The 27,730-nt window shown below is 43.4% G+C and overlaps 1 protein-coding gene across 1 annotated transcript in view; it reads left to right on the top strand.

Moving 5' to 3' along the window:
* Positions 1-27,730, top strand: part of COBL (cordon-bleu WH2 repeat protein) — a 182,736-nt gene that overhangs the window by 16,436 nt on the left and 138,570 nt on the right. The window contains exon 2 of the mRNA XM_015405499.1: positions 19,705-19,911. Within this exon, the coding sequence (XP_015260985.1) occupies positions 19,705-19,911 (207 nt within the window). The remainder of the gene's footprint in view (positions 1-19,704; positions 19,912-27,730) is intronic.

Genomic DNA, 27,730 nt, shown 5'->3' with positions numbered 1-27,730 from the left:
AAATGCCCTCTCCCGACTCGGCTGAAAGCTCACTCCATCAGAGCCGTAGCCGCTTCAACTGCCTTTCTGAAGGGAGTCTCCCTTACTGATGTTTGCGATGCGGCCACTTGGTCAACACCGAATACATTCATCAGACACTATGCGATTGATGTGCGCAGCTCGACTCGCACAGCTATGGGCCATCAGGTTCTCTCGTCTGTGTTGCAGTAACTACTTGCCAGCACCCTCCTCCAGGTAGGATATTGCTCGCTACTCTCCCATGGGTGTGAAGCACAGAGACCATGTCGAAGGTAAACAGGTTGCTTACTTGTAACTGATGATCTTCGAGTGGTCATCTGTGCATTCACACCGCCCGCCCTCCTTCCCCACTGCTGTCAGAGGGAGCGGTGGCGCAGGTGATTAACACCTGCAAAGTGTAACTATCTCGAACTGCTGTCTGACTGTTCGAATCCCACTGAGCTGATTTCACTACCTTGTGTCCGAATCCAGTACATTATAGTAATATATAAATATATGCCTATGAAAATCTTGCTAGACCTTGCATATTGTACTGAAGTAACTCCTCCTTCAAAATACAGTTGCTCATAACAAATGAGACATGCAGTTTCTAACAGTTTAATTTATCAAGTCTGGTCTTGAAATTATCAGTTGAAGAATTATTTTGTGCTAGGCAAGCTTTATTTACATGGAACCAGGGCTCCCCCCCCTCCCCGAAAAAGAGGTGCCAGAATTCTCAAGAGGGAAATGAAGTTTTCAGTCTATATACTGAAAACTCATGAACTTTTAAACATTTTGAAAAGAATTTTGTTGAAGAGGTTCCGGAACTCCATTCCGGCACATTCCCCCAGAAAAAAGCCCTGCATGGAACCCATTGATGAATTAGAGAATTATGCCTATAATTTCTGTTAGACTTTCATTGCTTCTAAATATAGCGGCACATTTGAAACAAGCAGACTCTTGCGTGATTACTGTCCATTCAGAGCTGGGTTTCTAGTTGAGGGACCTGCTGGTAACTTGAGAGGAAGAGCAGATGCTAAATTAGCCTCCAGATTGTTAATAGCAGGCCAACAAATGTATGCTGGGAAATAATCCACTTTGGATGTCTACTGCATGGCTGGAGGTTCTTCAAAATTCTTAGCATGGTAGTTGCTCTTTTGCTACGATCTAGATAAAAAACATTTGTCAAAAGCATAGCCCGCTCTGTGTAGTTCTGCTCTTTAGTAACAATTATGATTCAGAACTCTCCAGGTAGCCAAAACATCTCTAGCCCTTGTCAGCCCAGCAATGCTTACTTCCAGGTTAACATAAATAGTGACATGAATTCTGGAAATTTTGAAGCTTTAGAGGGGAAAACAAATTGTGGATACATATGAAATATGTGGATTGTTTACATTATCAAACCTTGGCCTTATGGCCTTAACTCAGCATATAAAAGTGCACTATTAGGCTTATTTATGACGTTTAAAAGTTTAAATGCCTTTGTTTTTCTGCAAGCAGAATTGAGAGTATACCAGTATTCAGGAGAGAGAGCTGCAGACTGCTGTACTCTGTGGTACACATGTGTCTGAGTACATATATTTGTGTTTTTGCCATCTGTGTGGTGGGAGAAAAATAAAAGTTAAAAATAGGAAACACAAATTTTGTAGGAAATGAGAGTCCTCTGGACAGGAGCAGTCTCATAGTCTCAGTAGGGCTAAAAGCATACTTGGCTATCATATTAAACCTAACATTAAACTCTTCAGCAGTTTGCGTATCAAACTTAGCATATTAATTGCGGGTAAAATTAGTCATGTTTAAACAGTGTGTTTATGAAAATATGTTATATCAGTCTACAGTATGCACTTGTAGGTATTATAATTATCTAACACAGAACATTAAAAAAATCATACTATACATTTTGAGTGTATAAAACCTTGTCCTAAAAAGTGTCATTCATTCAAGAAAAGAAAATATTTCATAGGAATTTTTCAGGGCTATCAAAACTTTCCAATTTTTGTTAGAAAATCTGAAGAAAAAGTCCTGAAGAAAAAAGAGCTCCCTCCTTTATCCCCTCATACATCTCTAAACATACATAGGCTTGGGTTGTACCACTCTGATTTTGCTCAGAAGCCAAATATACAGAAATTCAGTGCATGAAGCATGGGGGTAAAGTGAAAGGAAAAAGATCTGCTTGCTTAATTTCAGTGTCAGGCTGCTGTTAAAGCTACAGAGCAGGATGTAAAGGACAACAAAGTCCCCAGAAATTTAAGTCTTGCGGTATTGAATAGATGGGTTCTAGTTTTCAACTGAGAGACTGGTTGGCTGTGGAAAATTGTTTTCTGTTGAAGCTATTGAGTGGTTGAGTGTTTTAAGTTTATGGACAATATAGACAATGAGTTCTTCCCTGAATAGTTTTCAGATAAACAGTTGTTTCTTGTGGAGCAGGTACCTCTGGTTATGCTTTCTGCTGCAAATATACTTGGAGTGATACTTAACGCTATCTAGATTGTTTTTTTAGGTGTGTGGTTGCTGTAAAACTGCAGTGCCGCTCAGCCTTCCAACTGAAACCACCTCTGGCTTCCCTAGCTATATCTAAAATTATAGTTAAGTAGCATAATATTAACAGTATTTCAGATCACTCCTGCAGGACACGGGTGTTGCCACAAAGATTGGATAACCCATGGAGGAAACAAGTGCCTGTATTTTTATTAGCAGTGTTCAGACTTCTCTATCAGAATAGAACCACAAGCACATGTTCTTAATACTTCACACCAGAAGTTATTTCTATGAATTTGCCAGCTGATTTTATCCTTGGGAACACTGGGGGGCTTTCTGACCTTGGAGTAAAACAAACCAATGACCTTTTTTTTTTTGACAAATAGTTTGGTTTTTCTGAGCCCAATAACAAACTGAACTTAGGGAGGGGTGGGGAGCACAACTCTGGTTATATAGAGAGCGTCCTATTACAAGGCTGTTTGACCTAAGCAGCATTATTATACCCTTCTGAGCCCATTGACTTCAGTACAAAATGTAATTCTGCTTGGGGTGATACCGTTAGTCTGTTGCAGCAAAACCAAACAAGATGCATATGATAAAGTATGCTCCAGTCCATAGGTGTGGCTCTGATAAATATTGATGTGGTGCCATGGTCAGATCACTTTGCTCTTAAGGCCCAGATGAGCATCCCAAACCCTCTCTGTTTAGGCAGCGAGCTGATTTATGCTCGCCTGTGAAGACTTACGGATCCAAATGGATTCCAGAATGCTCTGCGGAAACTGATGCCCCCTGGCAGTTCATTAGATGAGCTGGTGGATGATGGCAAAGCCAACTTTCCTAAGCCATCGATGAAATCACTCCACGGCGTCCTCTTCGCCCCCATGCCTAACTAGCTCCTTGGTATACCCTAGAGATTCGGAGGATGAATCCCCCCCCCCATCTCTAGCAGACGTTTACCTGACAAAGGGGAACTTTGACTGTTGACGATCTCTAAAATGCTATTGGACTCGAATCTGAAGTTAACCTTAGTGGGATGTAGGCAAGGGCTATTTTGACCACTCCACCCCGATATAAAACTCTCTTTGTCAGGAATTGAGAGTAGCCCTGCCTTTGAAGGGCTTCCAAACCATTTCAAAGATCTTCCTTTGCCAGGGGTTTGCCAACTTTAGTTGGTGTTGCTTTAGGGGTTCTTTGGTGGCTTTGCTGGAATCATGTTTTTACATGCTGTGTTACTATGCTGATTTTTATCTGTGTTTGGTTTTAATATATTGCACTGGAAACTGCTTTGGGAACCATGCTCAATTGAAAATGTGGTTTAGAAAAGCACTAAATAAGTAAACTTGCCTTAAATCAGCCTTTTCCAGTTGTCCTGATCGTCATGGTCCAATTTAGACTATTTGGAATTGCCTGAATATCAGCTGTTCTGATCAGACTATGACTGCATCCTAATATCCCCCTACACCTGAATAACTTACTTGCTTTACCCTGTTTGGAAGTTTTTCCAGGACCCTGAAACACCAGCTCTTTCCATTTGATTAGTCAGGTTACATACCTGAAATCCCACATTACCTTCTCCCCTGTTTCCAAACCAGGGAAGAAAATAATCTTATTTTGGCCTTGGTTGCTTGACCTGTAATGAAGTCAGAATCTACCCCTAAGCATGGAATTCTGCTGGCTTCACCTCACATGAATGTATGGATGCAGAAGCCTTATCTTCTCTTTCTGGATCACTACACTGCATTGGATCTGTTATGTTTGTTCTTGCAATGTGAGCTGTTGTCTACCCAGGACTGCCACTGTCTTGAGAGCAGGTAGGTACTTGTTGACACATGTCCCTGCAGTTTCCACTTTGGATTACTTGCTGCTTTGGAACTTGGTCTTTTGTTTGGGCCTGCATGGATTGGTAGCAGTAGTGTAGTGTTTGGGTGCTTGACTCTTCAACTGTGCTTCAAATACTGGGTGGTATTAATGATATTTTGATATGCTTGAGGTTCCCAGTTTCCTAGCCCAGGTATTTGAATTAGTGAATAATTATAAGACATAAAGTTTATTTCTGCCTTCAGTCTTTCTGGAGTCTCAGCATTCCTTCCAGGTTTGTAGAGGCACCTTACCACTTTGACAAACTTTTCTTAGAGCAGTTGTGGGTGGGTCACTGCCCAGATTGGGGGTGTTCCTTTAAAAGGGGTGAAGAATCTAAGCCAGCAGCTCTTCAGAGTGAGTGGTAGTAGCAGAAGACTTCCTTCCTTATGGTCAGACAAGTTTAGTGTGGAACTGGGACTGAATTGGAAAGTCAGCCACATTCATGCTGACATGACAGACATGGCTTCTCAACTGCATATGGTAATTGAAGAAGGGTAAGCAGATACACACGAGCTGTCAACAGAGACATAGGTTGCATGCTATTCATGTGATCTGGCATGGTGCTGTATTAAAGCTTCTGGGAGGGACTAAGACGCTTGTTTTTTATGTACAGTCTTCGGAGTTGTCTCTGTCCTTGGGACTAGGTTATTTCCCTCCACAGAAGAAAAAAAACTGTACAGCACATTTTAAGAGTTATGTTTATCTATTAGTGCAAACCAGCTAAAGATGACTTTGCTTGATCTGCGACGTGGTCTCTGTGCTTCACACCCATGGGATACAGTGCGCCTGCGCTGGATCGATCGGTATCAGAGGTCATTTCGGGGGGGATCGTGGGGGATCGCAGTTCGCCCGGGTGAGGTACGGGGGCGGGGGACATGACAAAGCCCCGCCCTCTGCTTCCGGCCGCCCCGCTTCCGGCCCTCATTCAGCCAGGAGGAGGCAGGAGAAGAGGGAGGGTAAGTTGCTTCCTCCCTACCTCTCCCCACCCCTGCCTGCCTGGGGCCAGGGAGGGCCTTCGCGGGGCTTCCTTGCACTCCCGCCGGCCTTGCAGGTCCACCGCCGGGCCCCTCATGGGGCTCGGCAGTGGAGCTGCAAAGCCGCCAGCGGCGGCTGGGATTGTTGGGGGCGGGATGTGTGGCCTTATGACACACTTCTGGTGATGTCAGGGGGTGTGGCCTTATGACACACTTCCGGTGATGTCAGGGGTGCGGCATATGCTAATGAGTTATGCTAATGAGTCCCCCTAGCTCTTTTTCTACGAAACGACCCCTGATCGGTATTATAGCAAGCTCTTAACGGATTTTTGCGCACAAACCTCAGGCATGCACAGGAACCCCACCACGCATGCCCAGAGGGGCAGGCGCGCGGACATCCCGCCAGTTCCTTTCTTTCCACCGCGCTGGAAGCACCTGCATAGAGTGAGTTACAGTAGTCTGGTCTGGAGGTGACCGTTGCGTGGTTCACGGTGGCTAAGTCGGAGCAAGACAGGAAGGAAGCCAGTTGCCTGACCAGGCACAGGTGGAAGAATGCCAGTCTGGCAACATTTGTGATCTGAGCCCCAACTGAAAGGGAGGCATCCAGAAACACACCCAAGCTCTTCACGAATGGCCTTGATGTTAACAGTAGTTGGTATCCCAGCCTGGGATCTCTTCTCTTCAGCCACAGGACCTCTGTCTTTGATGGATTTAATTTCAGCCAGCTCTGCTTCAAACAGCCAACCAACCACAGCCTCCAAACCCTTGGCCAGATAGTCTGGGGCAGTATTCAGCCATCCATCCATCAGCAGATACAACTGGCTTCATTGATGGCTTCAGAGATGATAGTATTGTTGATAGTATTGTTGTATAGATGATAAGAGGTGATGGTATTGTTGCAGAGGATGGGATGTTTCTGTCTACAACATTTAAGACAAAATAATAGTGATGCACACTCCAGTTTTGGGAAAACTGAACTGGTTCAGAGCTCTGGAGGAGAGGCAGAATTTTTTGGGTGACTGCCTCCGTACTCCGTACTCCTCCTCCTGTAAAGGTGCATTCACTATTTCCTAGATCCAGTATACCAGCCCCACCGAACTGTTTTTTTTTAATAAGAGAGGATGGCAAGGAGTAAAGTTCAGAAGTCCTTTACCAGGCTCTCCTAAGCAGCTTGCCCACATCCTCAGGCCACAGTAAGTGAAATTCATCCAAGCAGCTGTGGCTAAGTAAACTGCCAATAATATTCCATGAAGACACCATTGAAATGGCAGAGTCGAAATGTAGGTGGGGGTGAGTGAGCGATTTCTGTCTGCAAAATGCTTTACAAATATGCCCCTGGGTGGAAGGTGCAGCTTGTTCTGAGGCTAAACCATCAAGGGTATAACTTAAGAGCCCACTCTCCACTCAGAACAGCTCCACTGGATAACTTGTGGAGGCTCAGTGGTGGCAGAGAAGGGAGCATGCCACAGAGTGGGCAAAAGGTGCACACTACCTCGTGACTGATCGTAGTATCATAACTGTTCCTTCACTACTGCTCTGGCTGACTCCCCACCCATTTCATTGCCTGAAAACCAAGAAGAGAAGGTTCTATGGGAACAAAAGGGGCACTTGGTAGCAATGCTCCCTCTCAGCGGTGGAGTCTTGTGAGCAAATACTGCTGGCATTAAAAGTTGTGAGCAAGCGATTTGGCTACTGCATAAATTAGTTTGCTCTGGAGTCATCCTTCCTGAGCGAAGACAGAAATGTTTGAGCTATAGGCTAAAAAACTGTGAGCTAGCTCACACTAACTCAGCTTAGCGGGAACACTGCTGGGCAATAATTGCATGAACTGGCCAGGCAGTCTTCAGATTCCAGGGGTTGACCAGAGCTTCAGCCAGCAGTACCAGCCATGTCAAACGAAAACTCCCCAAGGACAGTCAGGCAACCATCTGGATCCATCAGCCATTTTAATACCTTCGGTATACATTGAACTATATATTTCCCATCAATGAACATGGAGTTTTACAGAGAACCTTGAACAAAGAATGTGTCGTTTACAATCTAAACAGAGACTGAAGGAAGAGAAGGTAACTAAAGGCAGTTACAGGAACAAATCTTTCCCCTTCTAATGGTATAGTAGTTAGGATGTTGGGCCTTGGAACCCCAGGCGCCCTTCTCTGCCATGGAAGCTTGCTGGGTGACTCAGCCTAATCTACCTCACCGGGTAGTTGTGAGGCTGAAATAGAGGAGAGGAGAGTGGTGTAAGCCACGCTGTGTCCCATTGTGGAGAAAGTCAGGGTACAAACGAAGTAAAAAAAAATCACCAGCATGAGTGCCCATGCACCTGAGTGGTATATCTGGCACTCTGCCTCTAAAGAAGCAAAAAACCCAAAAACACCCCACCCAACAACTTAAAGTTCACAAAATTATTGGGTAGAGGAGTTATTATTGTGATGTCACATGGACGCATAAAGCTGCATTATACCGAATGGGGCTGTCAGTCCATCGAGGTCAGTCTTGTCTACTCAGACTGGCAGGGACTCTCCAGGGCCTCTGGCCGAGGTCTTTCACGTCTCCTACTATCTGGTCCTTTCCACTGGAGGTGCCAGGGATTCAACCTGGGATCTTCTGCATGCAAAGCAGGTGCTCTACATTGAGCCACAGTCCCTCCCCACGTATGTCCCTGGCACAGAGGTGCCTGTGGCTGTCACCTATCCATCTATTAATCCAAATAATATGCTAAAGAACCATACAACCAGTGACAGAAGTGTGGTTGAGTTTTAATTTTTATTATTGTTTAATTTTTCTAACTTGTTTAATTTTAATCGTATTTATTGTACTGTTTTTATGATGTTGCCTGCCCTGAGCCCGCTTGCGGGATGGGCAAGCTATAAATACAAATAATAAATAAATAACTTACAGTTACAATGGACATACTTGCAGGATTATGCATGGGGCAGTGTGGGGTTTTTTTTGTATTTGTGTGTGCGTGTGTCTGCACCTGGAAGTCACATTGACCTCTGGGGGCCTGGCAGATATACAGAGAGGTGGCTGAATAAAGCCCGCCTCTGTCCGCCCGACTTGGTATTCCAAGGAAGTCTCCCATCCAAGTACTAACCACAGTTGACCCTGCTTAGATTCCGAGATCTGACGAGATCGGGCTTGCCTTGAGCTGTCCAGGTTAGGGTGGGCAACGTGTTTTTGATAAAGTAGTGGGATTTTGTATTTGCTTTGCTTGTTTGTATGTCTTTGTACCCTGCTGCAAAAATGTAGTATGGTAATATGTTTGGTATGAATTCTCGGAAGGTGAAGAGATGTTATTTTCAGTGAAAGACATTTGTGTTTCCCCCCATGTAAAACAGAATAAGTTTACTCAAAGTTCTGCTTTTGCAGTCATTTTGAGTGCAAATACTAACAAGATGATAGAAAGTTAAAATTAAAAAAAAAATCTCAGTCATCTGACATTTTTAGAGTTTTAAAAGCACTTCCACCTTCATGTGTAATCCCATTCCACTGGTAGTAAGTTAATGTTTCCGCTTCTTTCTCACTCCAGAATTGGATACTGTGGAAGGGTTATTGTGTGAGCACTAGTAATGGAGACAGTGGTCTTTTCTTGCACACAATGGTTTACTTGTGAGTGTAAAGACTAGATTTCAGCTGAAAAAAGAGCAGATACTGTAGACCTCTTGCCGTTCTGGGTTTCGCTGCAAATTCTTTTTGGCTTTAAAGCATAGCATTTTTTTTAACAGATGTTTGATTTGAATCCTGCAGCCTTTCCATTTATAATAAAACAAAGACTCAAAATAGAAAAAGGGACTATTGTAGGTCATGAGGCACAATATATTGCTGTTTTATTTTACAGTCCAATCTGTGCATAATGGATGAACATAATTCACACTGCTAATATTTATTACGTATAGAAAAAATAAATTTGTACTGTCTTATTGTATATCATAATAGTTATTTTTCCAGTTTGGATTCTTTGTTACAAATTGGAAGCCTGCACAATTCAAATCAAACGTGTTTTAAAAAGGTACTCCAAAATAATTTGCTGTGAAATGCAGAATGGCAAGAGGCCTCCCGGCCCCAGCTGTGTGTGTATTTTATTAGAGATCACATAATTTGAAAACTGCATTGCAATAAAATGTTCTTTTATAAGATTCTTTATTGAAAATAGTTGCTCTTGGATCATAGGCTTGTCATATGCTTAACTGGGTTAGAAACTTCCCAGTAGGATTCAAGGAATTGTTTTAGGTAAAACTAAGGGTTTATGTGAATTCAGAACAATAGTGATTCCCCCCCCCCCCTCTTTTCAAAAAAAACATATACCAACACCTTCGTTTGTTGTCTTGAATAGCCTCAAAATAATGATTTAGAGATATCTTGGTATGGAGTGGCTAAGGAATCGTACAAAATATAAAAATAAATTTTAAAAAAAGGAATAATGTTTTTTAATTGAGAATAGTTTTGCACTACATTTTATGGGTATCGTGAATTCATTGTATTAAAGTAACAAAGGTGCCCTTCAAATGTTTTTGATTGCTCACTTAAAAACATCACTGCACTTATCTTAGAATTAATATTATCTACTATTTCAGAGAGATAAAGCTGAGATCATAGAAGTTGACTGGTCAGTCCATTGTCCCTCTCCTAAAGTCCCTGGCTGCATTTGTAAATTGATGTTGGAAATTCATTTCATTGACGATCTTTTTAATTACCCAGAATGTAATTTTGAGGAATGATGCAGTGCAGGAATGGGATGTTTTCCAGAGTGTATTTGGGGCTGGCAGAAGGTTGGATAGGATGGATGAGTTGCCTTGAAATTTCATATTGCAGAACTTTTGCAGTTGTGACCATTTCATCGTGGTGTCTATGAAAGTTAATTTCATGTCAGCCACTTTTTGCCTCAAGAGCCAAAATGCTTTTTGTCATTCAGTCATAGGGTTGCCAAGTCTGGACTGGAAAATACTTGGAGACTTTGGGGATGGATCCAGGAGAGGGTGGGGTTTGGGGAGGGGAGGGACCTCAGCATGGTCCAATGCCATAGAGTCCACCCTTCAAGGTAGCCATTTTCTCCAGGGGAGCTGATCTCTGTCAGCTGGAGAACAGTTGTAAAAGTGGGAGACCCCAGGCCCCACCTGGAGGCTGGCAACCCTATTCAGTCAGTTTGTAATTCACATCGTAAAACAGTGATTTTTGAACTGTGATCTGATTTCTAGGAAGACCTCTGTGGGATTAATATGGTGGATAACAAGTTTCAGTGAAAGTCAGCTTGGCCGCCATTACGGATCTTTGTTTGTAGCATTTGGCCGTATGAAAGTGTTCGTTATCCATCTCATGCACAATTCAGTCAGCATAACAGTGATGCACCACAGGACTGACAAGTGCTCCAGCTGCTACAGAATCTTACACAATATGTGATTCTTTAGAAGGCAAGTTTGATTATAGAAAGGATTGCTGGAAGCTAGAAAGTCCAAGAAATCACTGTGACCGAGTCCCCACAAGCAGCTGTGCCGCCCTCGCTCCTCTGTTTCCCCTGCTTGCATTGGTCAGTTTCACACTATTCACTGCGCTGCCACATTTTGACCCACAGCTCCCCCCAAATTTCCCCCACGTCTTCTTAATCTTAGAAAACAAGGATCGAGAACATGCGGGGGGAATCAGGAGGAATGCGGCCGCCCAGCGAATAGTGTGAAATTGACCAATGCAAGCGGGAGAAACAGAAGGGGAATCGGTCTCAGTTAAAGTACATAGGGCTCTGCCATTTAAATTTAGCAATCATATACTAAACTTGAAAGGAATGAAGGGAAGAGGCACCAAGGAGTATTTTTTTCGACAGCAGACCCTTCTGGACTATTCAAACTTGGGTCTGCTGTTTTGGCCTGTAGTGTTGAGGGCAGTCCTCATGTGACTGAGTATCATGCCTGACACCCACAAAACCCAACAAAAGAAAGGTTCTGCAGGGACGTACCCATGGATAGCTTTCTGCAGTATTCAATGGTGTCTTGTCCTAACATGCAAGATAAATCTCTCTCTCAGCCTCACACACATGCACTCATCCAAACTATATATATATTTCTTCCCTGATGTCACGAGGGCTGAGGGGAACTTAATTTAAAAATAATAGGTAAGAAAATATTTGCTGTAGTGGTAGGCATTATATTTAGCTGCGCAAGCAGTGAATGAAAAGGATGTGTGGAATTTCTTTTTAAATCCCTCGCACTAAGTTTTTCCAAGTTTAAAAATAAGAGATTAGACTTGTTTATGTGGTGTATGCCTGATTTAGTTTGTACTTCTCAGTCCAGTTGTTGTTTTGGATATTTATTTACCTCAGTTATTGTTCGCCTGTCTGACTGAAACTCAAGGTAGATTACAACTAAAAACTATGCTGTAAGAACAATATGGTACAAACAACCGAGAAAATCAGAGAGCACACTAAAAAAATTAAAATACAGGTTACAAGATTGAAGAACAATATAGTGCCAGCGTATCACATACAATAAGCAGTGTAATAAAGCTGGATTAGGCTGAGATCTAAGACTTGCCCAAGTCAGTGTCATGAACTTCTCAGTTTGGCAGAGCAGTAAAATTTATACATTGGCTTGCCTTCCAAAATAGGTTTGATCGATTGGACCCAGGGGTCCATGGTACAAACACAACTTCACTATGACGTTACTGTGAATGGTTAATTGCAGGGGTCGTTTCGTAGAAAAAGAGCTAGGGGAACTCATTAGCATAACTCATTAGCATGTGCCACACCCCCTGGCATCACCAGAAGTGTGTCATAAGGCCACACCCCCTGACATCACCGAAAGTGTGTCATAAGGCCACACACCCCGCCCCCAACGGTCCCGACCGCCGCCGCCGGCCTTGCAGCTCCACTGCGGAGCCCCATGAGGGGCCCGGCGGTGGACCTGCAAGGCCGGCGGGAGTGCAAGGAAGCCCCGCGAAGGCCCTCCCTGGCCCCAGGCAGGCAGGGGTGGGGAGAGGCAGGGAGGAAGCAACTTACCCTCCCACTTCTCCTGCCTCCTCCTGGCTAAATGAGGGCCGGAAGCGGGGCGGCCGGAAGCAGGGGGCGAGGCTTCGTCATGTGCCCCGCCCCCCATACCTCACCTGGGGGAACTGCGATCCCCCCCGAAATGACCTCTGGTTAATTGAAATTCCTACCTCCAAACAGTTGCTGAGAATTTCAATATGAATGAGATCACCACTCAAACTTCCATCCTTAAACTCTTCACTTTCCTGTTAAGCCTCCTCACTGTGTGGCTTCCCTGATGTCACAAGGCCTGAGGAACGTAACTTAAAAATAATAGGTAGCTGTAATGGTAGGCATTATATTTGTCTATGCCAGCAGTGAATGAAAAGGATGTGTGGGATTTCTTTTAAGATCCCTTGCTCTAAGTTTTTCCAAGCTTAAAAATAAGAGACTAGATCTGTATCCATCATTTAAATGCCCAACAGTGTACCCACAGTGTATGTGTTTCACTTTGTGCTTTCGCAATGGGCAGCATGTATCACGCAGATAGCAAGAGCAGGACTGTTCACCTGCCTTTCCTATGAACAAACACCAGGTCATGTGGTCATGATGTGCCAGGACTATATGCTGAAGTCCTCCACGTTTTCCCTCCTTCTTCCCTGTTAACTATCCATGTGATAAATTATAAAGGGATAGAAAGAGAAAGGAATGCAGATACAGATAGATAAAATACAAAGGGAGGGACGGTATCCTGGAAGGCGTGTCTTCCATCAATCCTCTCTGCCCTAGCTATATGGCAGCACTAAGTTTGCATGGAGCATGCCAACAGGATGCACAAACACTGACGCTATACAGCTCATGCAAAGCCTGGACAATAGAAGGTTGTTAGTTTTATCTTCATGGGAAGAAATATGACATCCTTTCTTAGCTGTCTTGGTTACTTCCAGAGCTGACTGTGCTTCTATGCTGCCCTCGACCAGCCAAAGATTGAAAGGTTGATCTCTCTTAGCTGTGTGGGTTGTTTTTACTGCCTTGTATTGCTTTTCTGGGTCTTTGTGTCAGCTGGAGCTCAGAACTTTAAAATGTTGCTGTGCTTGTCTGAAGCAGATTCAGGCCAGCACTTTCTGTAAAACCTAGTGAAACATGGAGGCTGTGTATAGAACACTTCGTGGCGTTCTGAAACTTTGGCTTAATTTGTTTAAACACACCCCACCTTTCCATAAGCTGAGGGCTAGCTTGATGGATTGCAGTAAGAATGTTTTTCTTCTAGGAAATCTTTCAAGAGTTTGAGGGAGATAATACACACTGAACTGAAAGCTGGCATCATTCTTTTAGTTCAAGCCAACACAAATTGTGTTAAACATTCAAATGAGGTTGTGGAATTCCCTAATAATAGCAGCTGTGGCATCTGATCATTATGAGGTTCTGACAACAACATGGCTATTGTGCTGAAGCTGAACACTTCATTACCTCATTGGCAGTGCATGTTTGGTTCATTAACGGAAATGAGCAGAGAACGCGAGCATACATCTTAATGCTCTGTCTTTTGGTTCAAGTTAAGAACTCGCTTTGAATACTGGCTAAAGCGACTTCTATAATTAGTGGGTTTATATCCTTTCTATCACTGATTTTGTTTGCTGCTGCTGCAGCAGTTGCACTTGTGTGTAGGGTTGTGAGGACAGGTTAGAGAGGTTGTGAGGACAGGTTAGAGAGTCTAACAAAACCCTTGCAATTCTTATAACACTAGTAATCTATCTAAAAACCCGTAGCTGGGCAGGCAGAGAACACAGGGCAAGAGGGGCCAATGTTGCCGTCTTCCACCAGCATGTGAAGACCTTTTTTTTTGTTTCATTTGGCATTCCTTCAATGATCCCTCCTTCCTCAGCAGTGTTTTAATTGCTTTTATGTTTTCTGTGTGTTTTAACTCTGTTTTTAATTGTTTTAAAGATGTGTGTTTTGGGTGTGTGTGTGTGTCAATTTTAATGGTTTTTAAATGTGATTTTTATCATATATGTTTTAAACTGTTGGTCACCTGGGTAGCCCTTGTAAGGGCAGAAAGGTGGGATACAAATTTTGTAAATAAATAAATACATATTCACCAGCGCAGGCAATTAAGGTGGAGGGGAGGAGGGCACACACACATAAGGCCACTAAAACAGAAGAGCAGCATTGGCTGTGGATATTATCAAAATAGTGCATTACTTGCACAGCCTCTGGGTGGCCATGGGAAAATTGTGGTGTGATACGACTTCATATTCCTCTGTACACAAGGTCTGAAATCATTTTCTAGATTGAATACAGGGACTGCAAAATATACTGTATGCCAAACATTGTCAGACATATTTTGTCAAGCTTATCTCTAGATAACCTTTTCCCTGCAATGTCCCTCATGCCCCCACCTGTTCACTGGGGGGGTGTTACTGAATAATGCCTTGCACAGAATATTTGTGTTAAAGCTGAATACCCAATTTGTCATTATTGTTATCTTGTCAACTAACTTCTGTATTTATACCTCAGGTTTGAAATCTGTCCAACCGTTTATCTATCTGAACTTTATGCTCAGCTCTCCATTAGTACAGTGTTTTGATGAGAATATCTTGTGATGTGTTCAGAGCAAGCATGTATGTGTTTTGCTTTTAGCAGAAAGGCCAGTGCAAGTCCAGCTCACACCACTAAGATGAAAAACAGGCTGCAGCATTTTTACAAACAACCCAAGCAGTTTGGCAAATAGAGGTCAAGGGCCCAAGACTGTCGGCTCACTACTCATCTGTGGACAGAAAACTGGAGACTGGCCAAATGTGAAAGAACCAGAGTTTCTCCAGTGGTTCATCGTGGTACATTCCTTACAACTGGGATAAGCACCTCCTCTTTCCTCAGGGTCTGCTCCAAGCTTTGATCCAGGCGGGGGAGGAGCTTATCCCCTTGTAGGCTATCCAGTTCTCTTGCCGGCCCTGCTTTCAGCAGGACGTGCTCTGGCTGCGCTGAATAGCGCACATTGAGTAAAGAAGACAAGAATATAGGAAGGAAGAAGAAGACGCGACGGCTTGTCTTCAACAGCCGGCCAGCGTAACGTAGGGCTCTTTACCTACGTTATTTTTGTCACGGATGTTGTTTTTAGAATTCCACCACCTGGAGGCTGGCAACCCTATGCTGAACATATGACGGTGTGCCTTTCTGAACATGTATGTCCCCTCATGGAACAGCCTGGCTCCCTAGATTCTAAGATTAGAACAATGCTCCCCTCTCTGCTTTGTGAAGTAAGCTCATGGCAACAATTGGTTGGGCCCGAAGGAGGAATGTCATTGTAACCACTCACTGACTATGGAAAGGCCAGGTGCTTACCAGTCCTCCTGATCCTCCAGTGACTGTGGCTGTTGCTGCACTCATGGAAAACCCTTTCATTTGAACGAGGGCAGCCAATAAGCTGAAAAGCTCTCCAGGTGGCAGGGGAAGTAGTGGTAGGCGTCACGGCACACGTGGGTGCCACGTTTGGGAACTTCACATTAAGGAACCAACTTCAATAATTATCCCCTATTGAGGAAACATTCATAGTCACTGATGAAGGTTAAGATTCTTTGGTCATACGCCCTGGCATTAGTACCTTTAGGCTAAACCTAGTTGCACTTATCAGACACCAGATCTAAAACATTTATTGCAGCTAATATTTTTAAGCGGTATCTTCTTTCTACCGCTTAACTGCGCAGATGTGCTTTGTGATTCTGATAGTGGCAGAAAGAACATTTAATTTATGTCTAATAATTTGTGTTTAGTCCTATATGGCAGCGATCACACACACAAGATAATCCAGTTTCAATCCATTTTCCAACTGGATTTTGCCAGTTCACACATTAAAATCCAGTTGGAAAGTGTGCTGAAAATGGATTGAAAGTGGATTTTTTAGTGTGTGTTATCACAGCCTAAGGGTGTTTTGTTTGCTCCTTTTAGAATGCTTTGTTTTTGAAGGAATGCATATTAGAATGTTTTATGCAGCAGCATTCTCTCTCTTTTCCAACATGTCCTGTAGCTCAGTATTTTCACATTACTTTGGGATGGCTGTGAATGGATTTCCCATGGTTCCCCTCCCCTTTTAAAATGTAAGGCTGAATTCACAAATCCTTTCAAGTCTTTCTTTTGAGTGTGCCATCTTTATAATTCAGTGCTAGTAGAACCCAGTACAAGCATTGCAGTTGTTTATCAAGAGGTCTGATTATACATATATTTTGGATCCTTTTCATATCACTCAGGTAATGGAGTTTATATACAAATGCAAGTTTTGTTTTCCCAATTGAAAGAGGCTGTGGCCTTTCCCAGGGGTTTTGTCCATTCCCAAATCCAATCAGAGAAACAAAGCAGAACCTGCAACAGCTGTTACCTGACTTCATGACATAGGCAAAAGTTTCGGTTTGGGCAGTTTTGGTGGTGTTATTGTATATCTGTGAATTCTAAGCTGCACGGAAGAAATCATTGTGTGGCTTCCATGGAATTGCACAGAATGTCCTTATCTCGTATCCAAATCATTTGTTCGGCACAACTAACAATCAGAATAAATATTCGAATAATAGCAATGTAAAATGAACAAAAGAGCAAAATTAAAGGCATATTAAAGTTGAGAGAATGAGGTGTGTGTGTGTGTGTTCTTTAGCATGGGGTTTGGAATGCCAAGGCTGCATTGTTAATGATCTTTATTAATAAATAACTTAGATAGGTGTGGGTCCAAAGGGCTGTGACCTGTTCTCATTACATTCCAGAGTGTTAATGTTCACAGGCCTTGGGAAGCAGACTTCAGAAATATTCAGGTGGGTAGCTGTGGTGGTCTGAAGCAACAGACCAAAGTTTGAGTTCAGTGGCACCTTTAAGACTAACGAAGTGTTATTCTGGGTATAAGCTTGCGTGTACATGCACACCTCTTCAGAATAAAACTCTGTTGTTCTTAAAGGCCCCACTGGACTCAAACTTTGTTCTTCAGAAATGATGTCTATGCTGTTTTTAATTTAAAGGTGCCTTGCTCATTTTAACTTGGGGGGCATCTTGTGTTGAGACTTACTCTAAGAGGGAAGATAAAACAAGCAGTTAATTCAAATGTTTAGTTTTTTTGCCAGGGTATCATCCAGCTCACAGAGTAAGTACTTTAAACTGCAGCTGAAACATGACTTTATATGGAAGGAAAAGGGGAGCAGTGTATGTAATACAGCAACCAATGTGCCTTAATTAAGCTAGAGTTTCAGGCGTGGATTTTCTTCTTCCATGGTCCTGTATCTTCATTAAGATTACCAGAATATTGATACTGTTTTGTTTATTTATGAGTCCTTTGGATTGAAAGTCTTATTGATGTAGACTTAGGGTAATGTAAGGACTATTATGTTATGATTCATTTTCCTTTAATTCTGGGTATTGTGTAAGAGGGACTGTGTAAAGATTTTTGCTTTCATCTGCAATATACTGCCCTCTGTATTAGAGATACAAACTTTCCAAAAAATTTGAAGCCATGAAAAATGGTGCTTAAATGTTGGGGAAAATTCAAACATATGCAAAACTTATCAAATGTAAACATTTTTGTGGCTTAAACCATATCAATCCGTAATTTGTAATTTAGGAAATAAAATTAGATTTTTTGGGGGCATATTTATGGAATTCAGAAGTATACCTTAGCTTTCTACAAGCAATTATACCCAGTACCTGAATGACAGTGTCAAACTGTTGTACTCTGTTACTTTAGCACATGCATCTTAATTTTTGCTTTCTGAGAGCAAAGAAAATAAAATGTTAGAAAACAAATTAGTATTAAAGGAAGTGTAGTATTTGAATAGAAACTGTTTCATACAGCCTCAATTATTGGGGCTACTAGCATATTTGCATATGAAGTTAAACTTTATAAGATTGAAAATACTGAACTGCTTAATTTATTGTCCTAAATCACATTATAGCATATGTGTGCTATCATGTTTACATCTCTCAACAGGTCTTGGCCTTGGCCATTACATAGGACCAAGTCCAGAATAACCTTCCCCCTGGGAGTTTCAGTGGCACAGTAATTGAGAGTATCTAGAAACCCAATAATTTTCTCCTGACGTGAACACATATTGACCCAGTGAATGTGTGGGTAGTTAAAATTACCTGTTACTTCGGAAACAGTTCGAAAAACAACTGATATAAACTATGGTTAATGTTAACACAAGTGCAGAGAGCTTCCTCTAGAAAAGGAAAAGTGGAAGGAAGGTTTGCAGGGAACCAGCAGTACATCTGCTTTGGTTTAGAGCATAATTTTTTTAAAAAGAGCTGTAAAGTCCCTAGTTGTAAAACATGCATTTCTGGGGTGCTTTGTAGCACATGGTTTTCTAATTAGTGTTGTGCTGCATAGAAGAATCCAGTTGCTGTGGACAGTTCCAGCACTTGGTGGATTCCCCCCTACAAAGCCTGCACAATGAAACGTTGTAGGGACTTTGTATAATAACTCAGTCATGTATCACCTGGCATTTTTTCCTTTTCTGTTGGCACATGCTAGGTGCAGCCCAGTTTTTCATCATCCTATACTGCATAGAAGAAAATAAAAATGTGTTGAAATTTTGTGCCTATTTTATGCAGCAAATTCTTTTTCAGCATGTCTACTATGTGTGATGAAATGAACATTAACTTTTGGAGGAGAGGTGTATCTCACCACACAGCGAATGTGTGCCAGGCAGTTGAAATTGGGTGTGCACTGCATACAGGGTGAAAGATTGCCCAGTGATGCACCAATAATCACCGACCAGTTTCCCACAAGCTGTTGCTCCGCGCTTGCTCTTCCCTTTGCCCCAATCGTACGTGTCAATTTCACACTATGTGCTTTGCGGCCGCATTTTGCCCCGCAGCTTTGCCCGATTTTCCCCGGGTCTACTCAATCCTGTTTTTTGAGGATTGAGAAGACGCGGGGGAAATCGGGCGAAGCTGCGGGGCAGAATGTGGCTGCACAGCACATAGTGTGAAATTGACACGTACGATCGAGGCAAAGGGAAGAGCAAGCGTGGAGCAGTGGCTTGTGGGAAATCGGTCACTGTCCTCCTAAACCATGTGGCCATTACCTGATTGTGACTGACCTCCTGCTCAGCCGCCCTGAGCCTTCGGGGAGGGCGGGATATAAATCCAAAGAATAAATAAATAAATAAATAAATTGTTTTGCAAATGGATCTGTGGGTAAGGAAGCAGTGTTCCCTCCAAGCTGAGTTATTGTCAGCTAGTTCACAGTTTTTTAGCTTCCGGGCCGGCTCATAGCTCAGGAAGGATGGCTCCAGAGCAAACTAATTTATGCAGTAGCCAAATTGCTCACTCACAACTTTAGTGCCAGTAGCTCACGAAGTAGAATTTTTGCTCACAAGACCCCACAGCTTAGAGGGAGCATTGGTAAAGAGATATATGTTGAGGCACATGCATTTAACACAACAACACTCTGCTATCTTTTCCCAGGAGAAGAATGAAGGCCCGGGCTCCCCCTCCGCCAAACCAGCCTCCTGCTTCTTGTAAAGCTAATAACGAACGCAAGTTGAGCACAGACGTGGGAATGCTTCCTGATCAGGGTGGGATAAACATGAAGGAAAACATGATTAACAGGACAGTGGACTTTACAGTAGTTTTCCCAGATGGAGATGAGCAGAAGAATACTGTGCATGGAAGGTAAGGCTTTCGTTCAGTTTCCCAGCACGTTAAAAATATGTTGATGATGGAGAAGTTGCCAGTAATGCTCCCTCTTAAGATACGATTGTACGTGCATGTGATATGTGTCCTCTGTTCTTTTGCTGTTTGAGATTCATCAGCATATGTTATATGGGGGGGGGTTCCTGTTTTTGTATCTCTAAATACTTGCCTCCTTGTTTATACTGATCTCTTTTATCTAGCATCAAAACAAGGGCTCACTATATCGATATTACTGATTATTCCTTCTTATTAGGCTTGTACAACCTGCAGTGTACTAAACATAATCTAGGCTATCAGCCCTTCGGTTCTCTACGGCCCCGGTCACACGAAAGGTTTTGGGCCGGGAGAGGGACGGATCGGGGGCGCAGCAAACGGGCGCGATCCCACCGCAACATCTGGGAAACGTTGCGCACCCGTCCCCGATCTGGCCCTTCCAGCCGAAAACCCACATCAAAAATACACCACCTCCAGAGGAGGGGCAAGCACGGCCGTGGGATCGCCGGCGCATCCCTGGTTCCTGGCCGAACTGCGCATGCTCACACATGCGCAGTTCGGCAGCCTCCCGTCGCTTTGTCCCCGGTCTCCCTGGCATCTGATCGTGCCGGGGAGCGATTGCGCGGCGGCTCACGGGATCTGTTTTGGTACGGCTTTCAAAAGCTGGACTTTGCCCGTCCTTTTTCCCCCCGTGTGGCAGGGAGGGCAAACAGGTCAAACCCTGCACCAAAGGATAAATGGACACAAATGTGACATCAAGAATCACAAGATTGAGAAACCTGTAGGAGAACACTTTAGCCTCCCAGCTGTTTTAGTGCAAAGGAACTTCAGGAACAGACTGGAAAGGGAAATTGCTGAATTACAAGTTACAATACCCGGAACACCCCCCCCCCGGACTTAATAAGGATATTGGTTTCTTATCTCACCACATTACATATGCTAAACTCACTCAGTCCTTACATATGTATTCTCATGAAGAAAGGCTATACATCCTCTTTATTTTTGTATATTTCTTATTTGGAATAGTAGATTGGAATAGCAATTGTAGTATAATGCAGTGAATAACTGGGTGTATTTCTCTGATCTGGTGACAGAGGAGACATAACACTGCACAACTATGCTGTTAGTTACCTCCATGCTTGAGAGAAGACAAATGGAGCATAACAACAAGATCTCAGTTATTTATTCTTAGGATTCCACTATTAAGAAGGATACATTTACACAGTAGTGTCCTGTTTTACATATTTATTTGCTCCACTGTGTTTTCCCCTATAATTAAATCAAAACAAATGGTGATCATATAGACAGCTTGTTATTCCTGTTTGGTCTTTGCATCTGTAAAAATATCTTCATTATGTTGTATGCTAATTTGCTGTTCACCCTCTGCCTATACGTATGGACTGTTAACTTCCATTTCAGTGTATCTGAGGCAGTGTGCGTGCACACAAAAGCTCATACCTTGACTAAAACTTTGTTAGTCTCAAAGATGCCACTAGACTCAAACTTTGTTCTACTGCTTCAGACTAACATGGCTGCTCACCGGGATCGAGACTATCAGCTGTGTGTTGTGGCCTTACAGATACTTGATAGGCTCCCATTTTTCAGATTCAGACAGGTAGCAAAACCAGGATGTCCACTGAACCCTGGCTGACCTTATGGCAAGTGGGCTGCATTTTGCTCTGTGAGTCATAAATTCTGCATTTACATGTGGTTGCTAGAATGTGGGCACAGTGGCTACAGTTTTGTCAGGGAGGAAAACAACAGAATAGGTTCCTGCTTTAAGACGCTACAGACCGGAAGATCTGTAGTTTGGCAGTTCGAGACCCTAGTGCTGCATGACGGAGTGAGCTCCCGTCTCTGGCCCCAGCTCCTGCCAACCTAGCAGTTCGAAAGGAAGAAATTGCAAGTAGATAAATAATAGGTAGCACTTTGGTGGGAAGATAACAGCATTCCGTGCGCCTTGGTGTTTAGTCATGCCGGCCACATGACCACGGAAACGTCTTTGGACAGCGGTGGCTCCTCGGCTTGGAAACGGAGATGAGCACCGCGACCCTAGAGTTGGATTCGACTGGCTTTCGAGCAAGGGAAACTTTTACTTCCCTTACCAAGCAAGCTAGGAGAAGTCGTGTCTTATTTACATGCTCTGCTGGTGGTGGGAAGTGCCATAAAGTTTCAGTCTATTTATGGCAACCCCATAGGGTTTTCAAGGCAAGAGATGCTCAGAGGTGGCTTTTGCCATTGCTTGGCTCTGCATAGCTACCCTGGACTGCCTCGGTGGTCTCCCATCCAAACGCTCACCAGGGCTGACCCTGCTGACCTGCTGAGATTGGGCTAGCCCAGGCCATCCAAGTCAGAGCTACATGCTCTGCTTCAGCAGAAATAATTGATTTCAGTATCTGGCTCCGTCTGTCCTATCGAGCTCACTGTCCTGTTTGGGTTTGTAGCTGAGTATCCTTGAACACACACTAGTGCAGCTCACATCTTGCTTGCAAACAGGGGGATGATTTTTTGATGGACTGTTCATTAGTGGCTGTTTGGCACATTGCTTCTCCATCTTCCTTTCGAATGTAACAATTATAGTACACTGCAATTTTCTTTCCACAAGAGGGGGATAATGATGAAAAATACTGGTCTTTCATCAACAATGGAGATGTGTGATCCCTGATCTCCATATCACACCTTGATCTCCACCTTGCCACAAATAGTATTATGATGATGAGAATCGGATAAAATAGAAGATATTCTTGGCAGCCACGTATTCTTCTTCTTTGGACTCTTTGGCTGGGGTACCAAAGATTGTCTGCAGGTTAACATTATTCTGGGCCAAATTCCTTTAATTCTGCAACCAGCTCTTGGTGCGTCTGCCTCTGCACTACGTCCAATGACTTTCCTCACTTTCCACTGTATCACCAATGCCTTCGCAATTTTTTGCTCCAAGGATGACACAGCCGACAGCAATAGTCCCATTTTGATCCCTGTCACGGTCACTGCATCTTTGACTTGGGGTTACTGACACATCAAACCATGAGTGAGGAATAAATGAAATCTATTCTGCTTGCTGCAGCCTGAGCTGAAGACTCCAATTCCTTGTAATCCCCCTATTCTGAAATCTCCACTGAAATGCAGTTATTTGTGATGCTGTATGATAGCAAATGTCATCTGTACTGCTTGTATATTCCTGATTAACTAATCAAAGGCAGTAGGGCTGCGTATAGTTTGCTGTGGCTTGGCTCCCATTGTGTAATTTTGCATCGTTTAATGTGTCATGTTAACAGTTTATGCTTTGCTTCAGTCCTGTCTTCTGAGTTAAATTCGCCCATTCCTGTCCACTTTAGTTCACTGATTCCTAAGATATCGATGTTCAGTCTTGCCATCTCATTTTTAACCACGTCAAGCTTACCTTGATTCATAGATCTTACATTCCAGGTGTTCCTCATTTCCCCTTTTTAATGTCCACCATATGAATATACTTTGTTTGTTGACTAATGTTATTTGCAATTTAAATAGCACCTGGTTTTGTTTATCTTGGAAAATATTTCTGTTTGTATGTGTATTTGGGGGGGGGGTTGTGTGTAGGGCTTAATGGCATAGAGAAATGTGCAAGTATTCTGCTTATTAATTAATTAAAGGCTGCACTGCCTAATACTGTAATTTCACTTGCATGAGCCCTTATCTTTGAAGTGGTACAGTCCTGACACAGAGTTACCATCTCAATAAGATCAAGATGGGTAGCTGTGTTAGTCTGTCTATAGCAGCAGAAAAAAGCAAGAGTCCAGTAGCACCTTAAAGATGTAACAAAATGTGTGGCAGGGTATGAGCTTTCATGAGTCGCTGCTCACTTCTAGAATTCTAGCTGTATCTGAAGACTCACGAAAGCACCTTTAAGGTGCCGCTGGACTCTTGCTGTTTTCTACACTGTTGTAGTTCTTCAGTTTGATCAATGCTAGTCCTGTATTGGCAGGACTTTCATCCTGTTGTTCATATTAGGCAGATGTTTATGAATGCCTGGTTCCATGTCTTTGCTGTTTCTTGACTTGTACTGGAAAAGGGAAATTGTTGTGAGCTGTGCTATTATGCAAACTAAGCCTCTTTTCATGATTTCTCTTATTTTAAATCATTTATTTTGTGGCTTTTACTTCTGTGCTTAATTGATTCTGCTGCTTCTGGTCCTAGGGAGGGGTTAGGAGCTGAAGGCTCAGAAGGCCCATCCTTTGCCGCTGGAAATCTTTCCGGTGACTCATCTGGCTTTTGAGACTTTGCTATGCATTGCCAGTACACTTTTGAAATACCTTGTCAAACATAAAGGATGGAAAGTTGTTTTAATAAAGCTGAGATTGATAGGAAGCTGAACTCCACGGCTAGTAGCACATTCTCTGTTCTTACTGTATTCCCTGGGATTGCCCAGACTTGTCTCCCAATTTAAACAATGGCCCTGCAGCATAATCTTCCATTTCACACAGGGCTTAACCAAGTTCTTGTGAGGTGCCAGGGACTCCGGGAACAGATACCTTACTCTGTGCCATTGCAGCTTGCTGGAGCTGCTGGCTTGCCTTGCTTCTTTTCAGCTCCACTGCAGCAGATGGCCAGATGGTAGCACTGCACCTGCTATTGTAGCACGAGTAAGGTGTTGCAAGGGCTCAATAGGTTCGGCCTGGCCTGGCTCCTTAGCGTGAGCACCTCGTTGCTCAGCCTGAGCCTGTAGACTGCCTGTACCCTCTGCGATACAGTTCAGTTCTAGGCTTCAAGACCTGTTTTAGGTTTTCAGCTAATGGCTTCACAGAAGATCCACTACGGTAGTCGAACCAATTTGGATTCCTGTGGCACCTTTAAGACCAACAAAGGTTTATTCAAGGTATGAGCTTTCGTGTGCAAGGCATGCTTTTTCAGATACGTTGGCATGGGAGATGAGGTTCTAAACTTATAGACAGGGACTTAACAGCAAATTAACATGTAACATGATGATGTTTAAGTTATTGCAAAGTGAAAAACTAAATAACAAGTTAAGGTTATAAGGTCAACATTTGTAAAGCAATAAATATGTCACAATAGCAGATAAAGGTCTAAAAATGTTTTTTTCTAATTGTGGGAAGTAACAGAATCTTAATTATCTCCTCTGAGGTGTACAGAGGGCACTTAACAGTATATTTTGAGCTTGATGTAATCCATTCAGGATGTAATCCATTCAGAAGACATCCATTCAGTATTCTAATATATTATTCTGAAAAAGAAATACACTAAAATCTGTGGTAATGGGTCGGCCCTGTATAGAGATTGAGCCACAATGTCGTGGGAGACCGGAATGCCACTGAGCCGGGATGTCTAGTACGTCATCTCAATTTACTGAAGGAATGATTGCTGTTACTATTGCAAGCACTTTAACTGTTTTTGTATGATTGTTTTAACCTGTTTTTAAATGTTTTATGTAGATCTGGCACATTGTGCCAGCAAATGTGAGCTGCCCTGAACCTGTTCATGAGGAGGGCGGGATATAAATTTAACTAATAAATAAATAAATAAATAAATAAATAAAATATAGAGAATTTATAGTCCTTCTTGTTGAGAATACATATGTGAACTGAATCAGTTAGCATATGTAATGGGATAAAAATCCAGTATCCCTGTTGAGTCCGGGGTGTGTGTGTGTTCCAAGTATTGTGATAATTTGTAATTCAGCAATTTCCTCATTGTCATTGAAAGGAATGTTTCTAAGGGCCAAACCAGACATGATGCTAGGAGTTTCTTGAATTGAGTTCCCAGTGTTTGTTTCTTTAAATAGTAGGCATGTGCAGGCCTGATTTGGACTACAACTGCAGTGCTAGGGAAGGGGGATTAAGTCTCCTCGCATTTTTCTGACTAGTCTGCAGAGCTCCTGTTTGCAGTATGGGGAAACCATATAGGTATATTTACCTCAGCAGGACAAATGGTGGTAGGAGGTGCCATCAAGTCACAGCTAACTTATGGCGACCCATTAGGATTTTCAAGGCAAGAGATTTTCAGAGGTGGTTTGTCCTTGCCTGCCTCTGGAATTCCTTCGTGGTCCAGCAACTCTGGACTTCCTTTAGGGTCTCCCATCCAAGTACCAACTAGGGCCAACCCTGCTTAGCTTCCGAGATCTTACAAGATCAGGCCAGCCTGGGTCATCTAGGTCAGGGAAGCAAGAAAAATAGCTGAGAACATAAGAGCCCTGCTGGATCAGACCAGTGGTCCCTCTAGTCCAGCATCCTGTCTCACGCAGTGGCCAGCCAGCAACTGGATCCAGACCCTGCTGGAGGGTCAACAGCAGGGCATAGAGGCCAAGACCTTCTCCCAGTGTTGCCTCCTAGCACTTATATTCAGAGGTTTGCTGCCTCTGATCATGGAGATTCCCTCCAGTCACTATGGGGTAATAGCCACTGATCACAGAATCATAGAGTTAGAAGGGACCTCCAGAGTCATCTAGTCCAACCCCCTGCACAAGGCACGAAATTTACAAACATCTCCCCTCCACACCCCCAGTGGCTGCTGTTCCACACTCAGAAGATGACAAGAAACCTCCAGGATCTCCAGCCAAACTGGCCTGGAGGAAAATTGCTTCCTGTCCTCCATGATGAACCTGTCCTCCATGCATTTATCTAATCGTCTTTTAAAGCTATCAACACTTGTGGCCATCACGACATATCTGCTTAATAATTCTGTCCTGAGTAACTTTCTACTGAATACCTGGGGCAGATGTTAGACTAACTGGCCTGCCATTTCCTGGTTCCCCGCTGGACTCCTTTTTAAAAAGCTGGTACAACGTTTGCTACTCTCCAGTCCCCTGGTATAGAGGATGGTTTTAGCAACAGGTTACATATAATTAGGAGCTGCGGTGGCTCAAGTGGTTAAGACGCTGAACTGCAGGCTGTGGAAGGTCGGTAGTTCAGCAGTTTGAGACCCGAGTGTGTCGCATGACGGAGTGAGCTCCCGTCTCTGGTTCCAGCTCCTGCCAACCTAGCAGTTCGAAAGCAAGAAATTGCAAGTAGATAAATAGGTACCCCTTCAGTGGGAAGGTAACAGCGTTCTGTGCGCCTTGGTGTTTAGCCATGCCGGCCACATGATCACGGAAATGTCTTCGGACAGCGCTGGCTCTTTGGCTTTGAAAAGGAGATGAGCACCGCAACCCTAGAGTCGGATTCGACTGGCTTTCGAGCAATGGAACCTTTACCTTTTTTTAACATATAATTAATGGTTTCCCACGTGGCACCCACTGTGAAAGACAGAAGGCTGTCCCTCCCCCCCCCCCAAAGGGAAAACACCACCCACTTGAGTCTATGGGAGGAGTGCTGCTCCAACATCCAATCACCTTTGAGAAAGGAGGGTGGAATGTTGGAGGGAGAGCACAGCAGGAGTGGAGCTGAGTTCTGCCTCAGGGAGGAAGCCCAGAGAGCTCAGGTCTGGCTCTGGAGAAGAGCTGACAGACTGAAGGGTAGCTCTGCTTAGTAGTGTGGCAGAGTGGTTTGGCTCTGCTTCTGACAGAGAATAAAATCATAGAATCAAAGAGTTGGAAGGGACCGCCAGGGTCATCTAGTCCAATCCCCTGCACAAGGCAGGAAATTCACAAATACCTTCCCCTTCCATACCCACAGTGACCGCTATTCCACACCCAGAAGATGACAGAAAACCTCCAGGATCCCTGGCAATGTTCCCTCTAAGCTGTGGAGTCTTGTGAGCAAAAATTCTACTTTGTGAACTCTTGGCATTCAAGTTGTGAGCGAGCGATTTGGCTACTGCAGAAATTAATTTGCTCTGGAGCCATCCTTCCTGAGCTAAGATTAAAATGTGTGAG

The sequence above is a fragment of the Gekko japonicus genome, unplaced genomic scaffold (genome assembly GCF_001447785.1).
Source record: "Gekko japonicus isolate JY-2015 unplaced genomic scaffold, Gekko_japonicus_V1.1 scaffold1085, whole genome shotgun sequence".
NCBI classification, from domain to species: Eukaryota; Metazoa; Chordata; class Lepidosauria; order Squamata; family Gekkonidae; genus Gekko; species Gekko japonicus.
The sequence above is the reverse complement of the archived record's forward strand: the minus strand, read 5'-3'. Positions and strand labels throughout refer to the sequence as shown.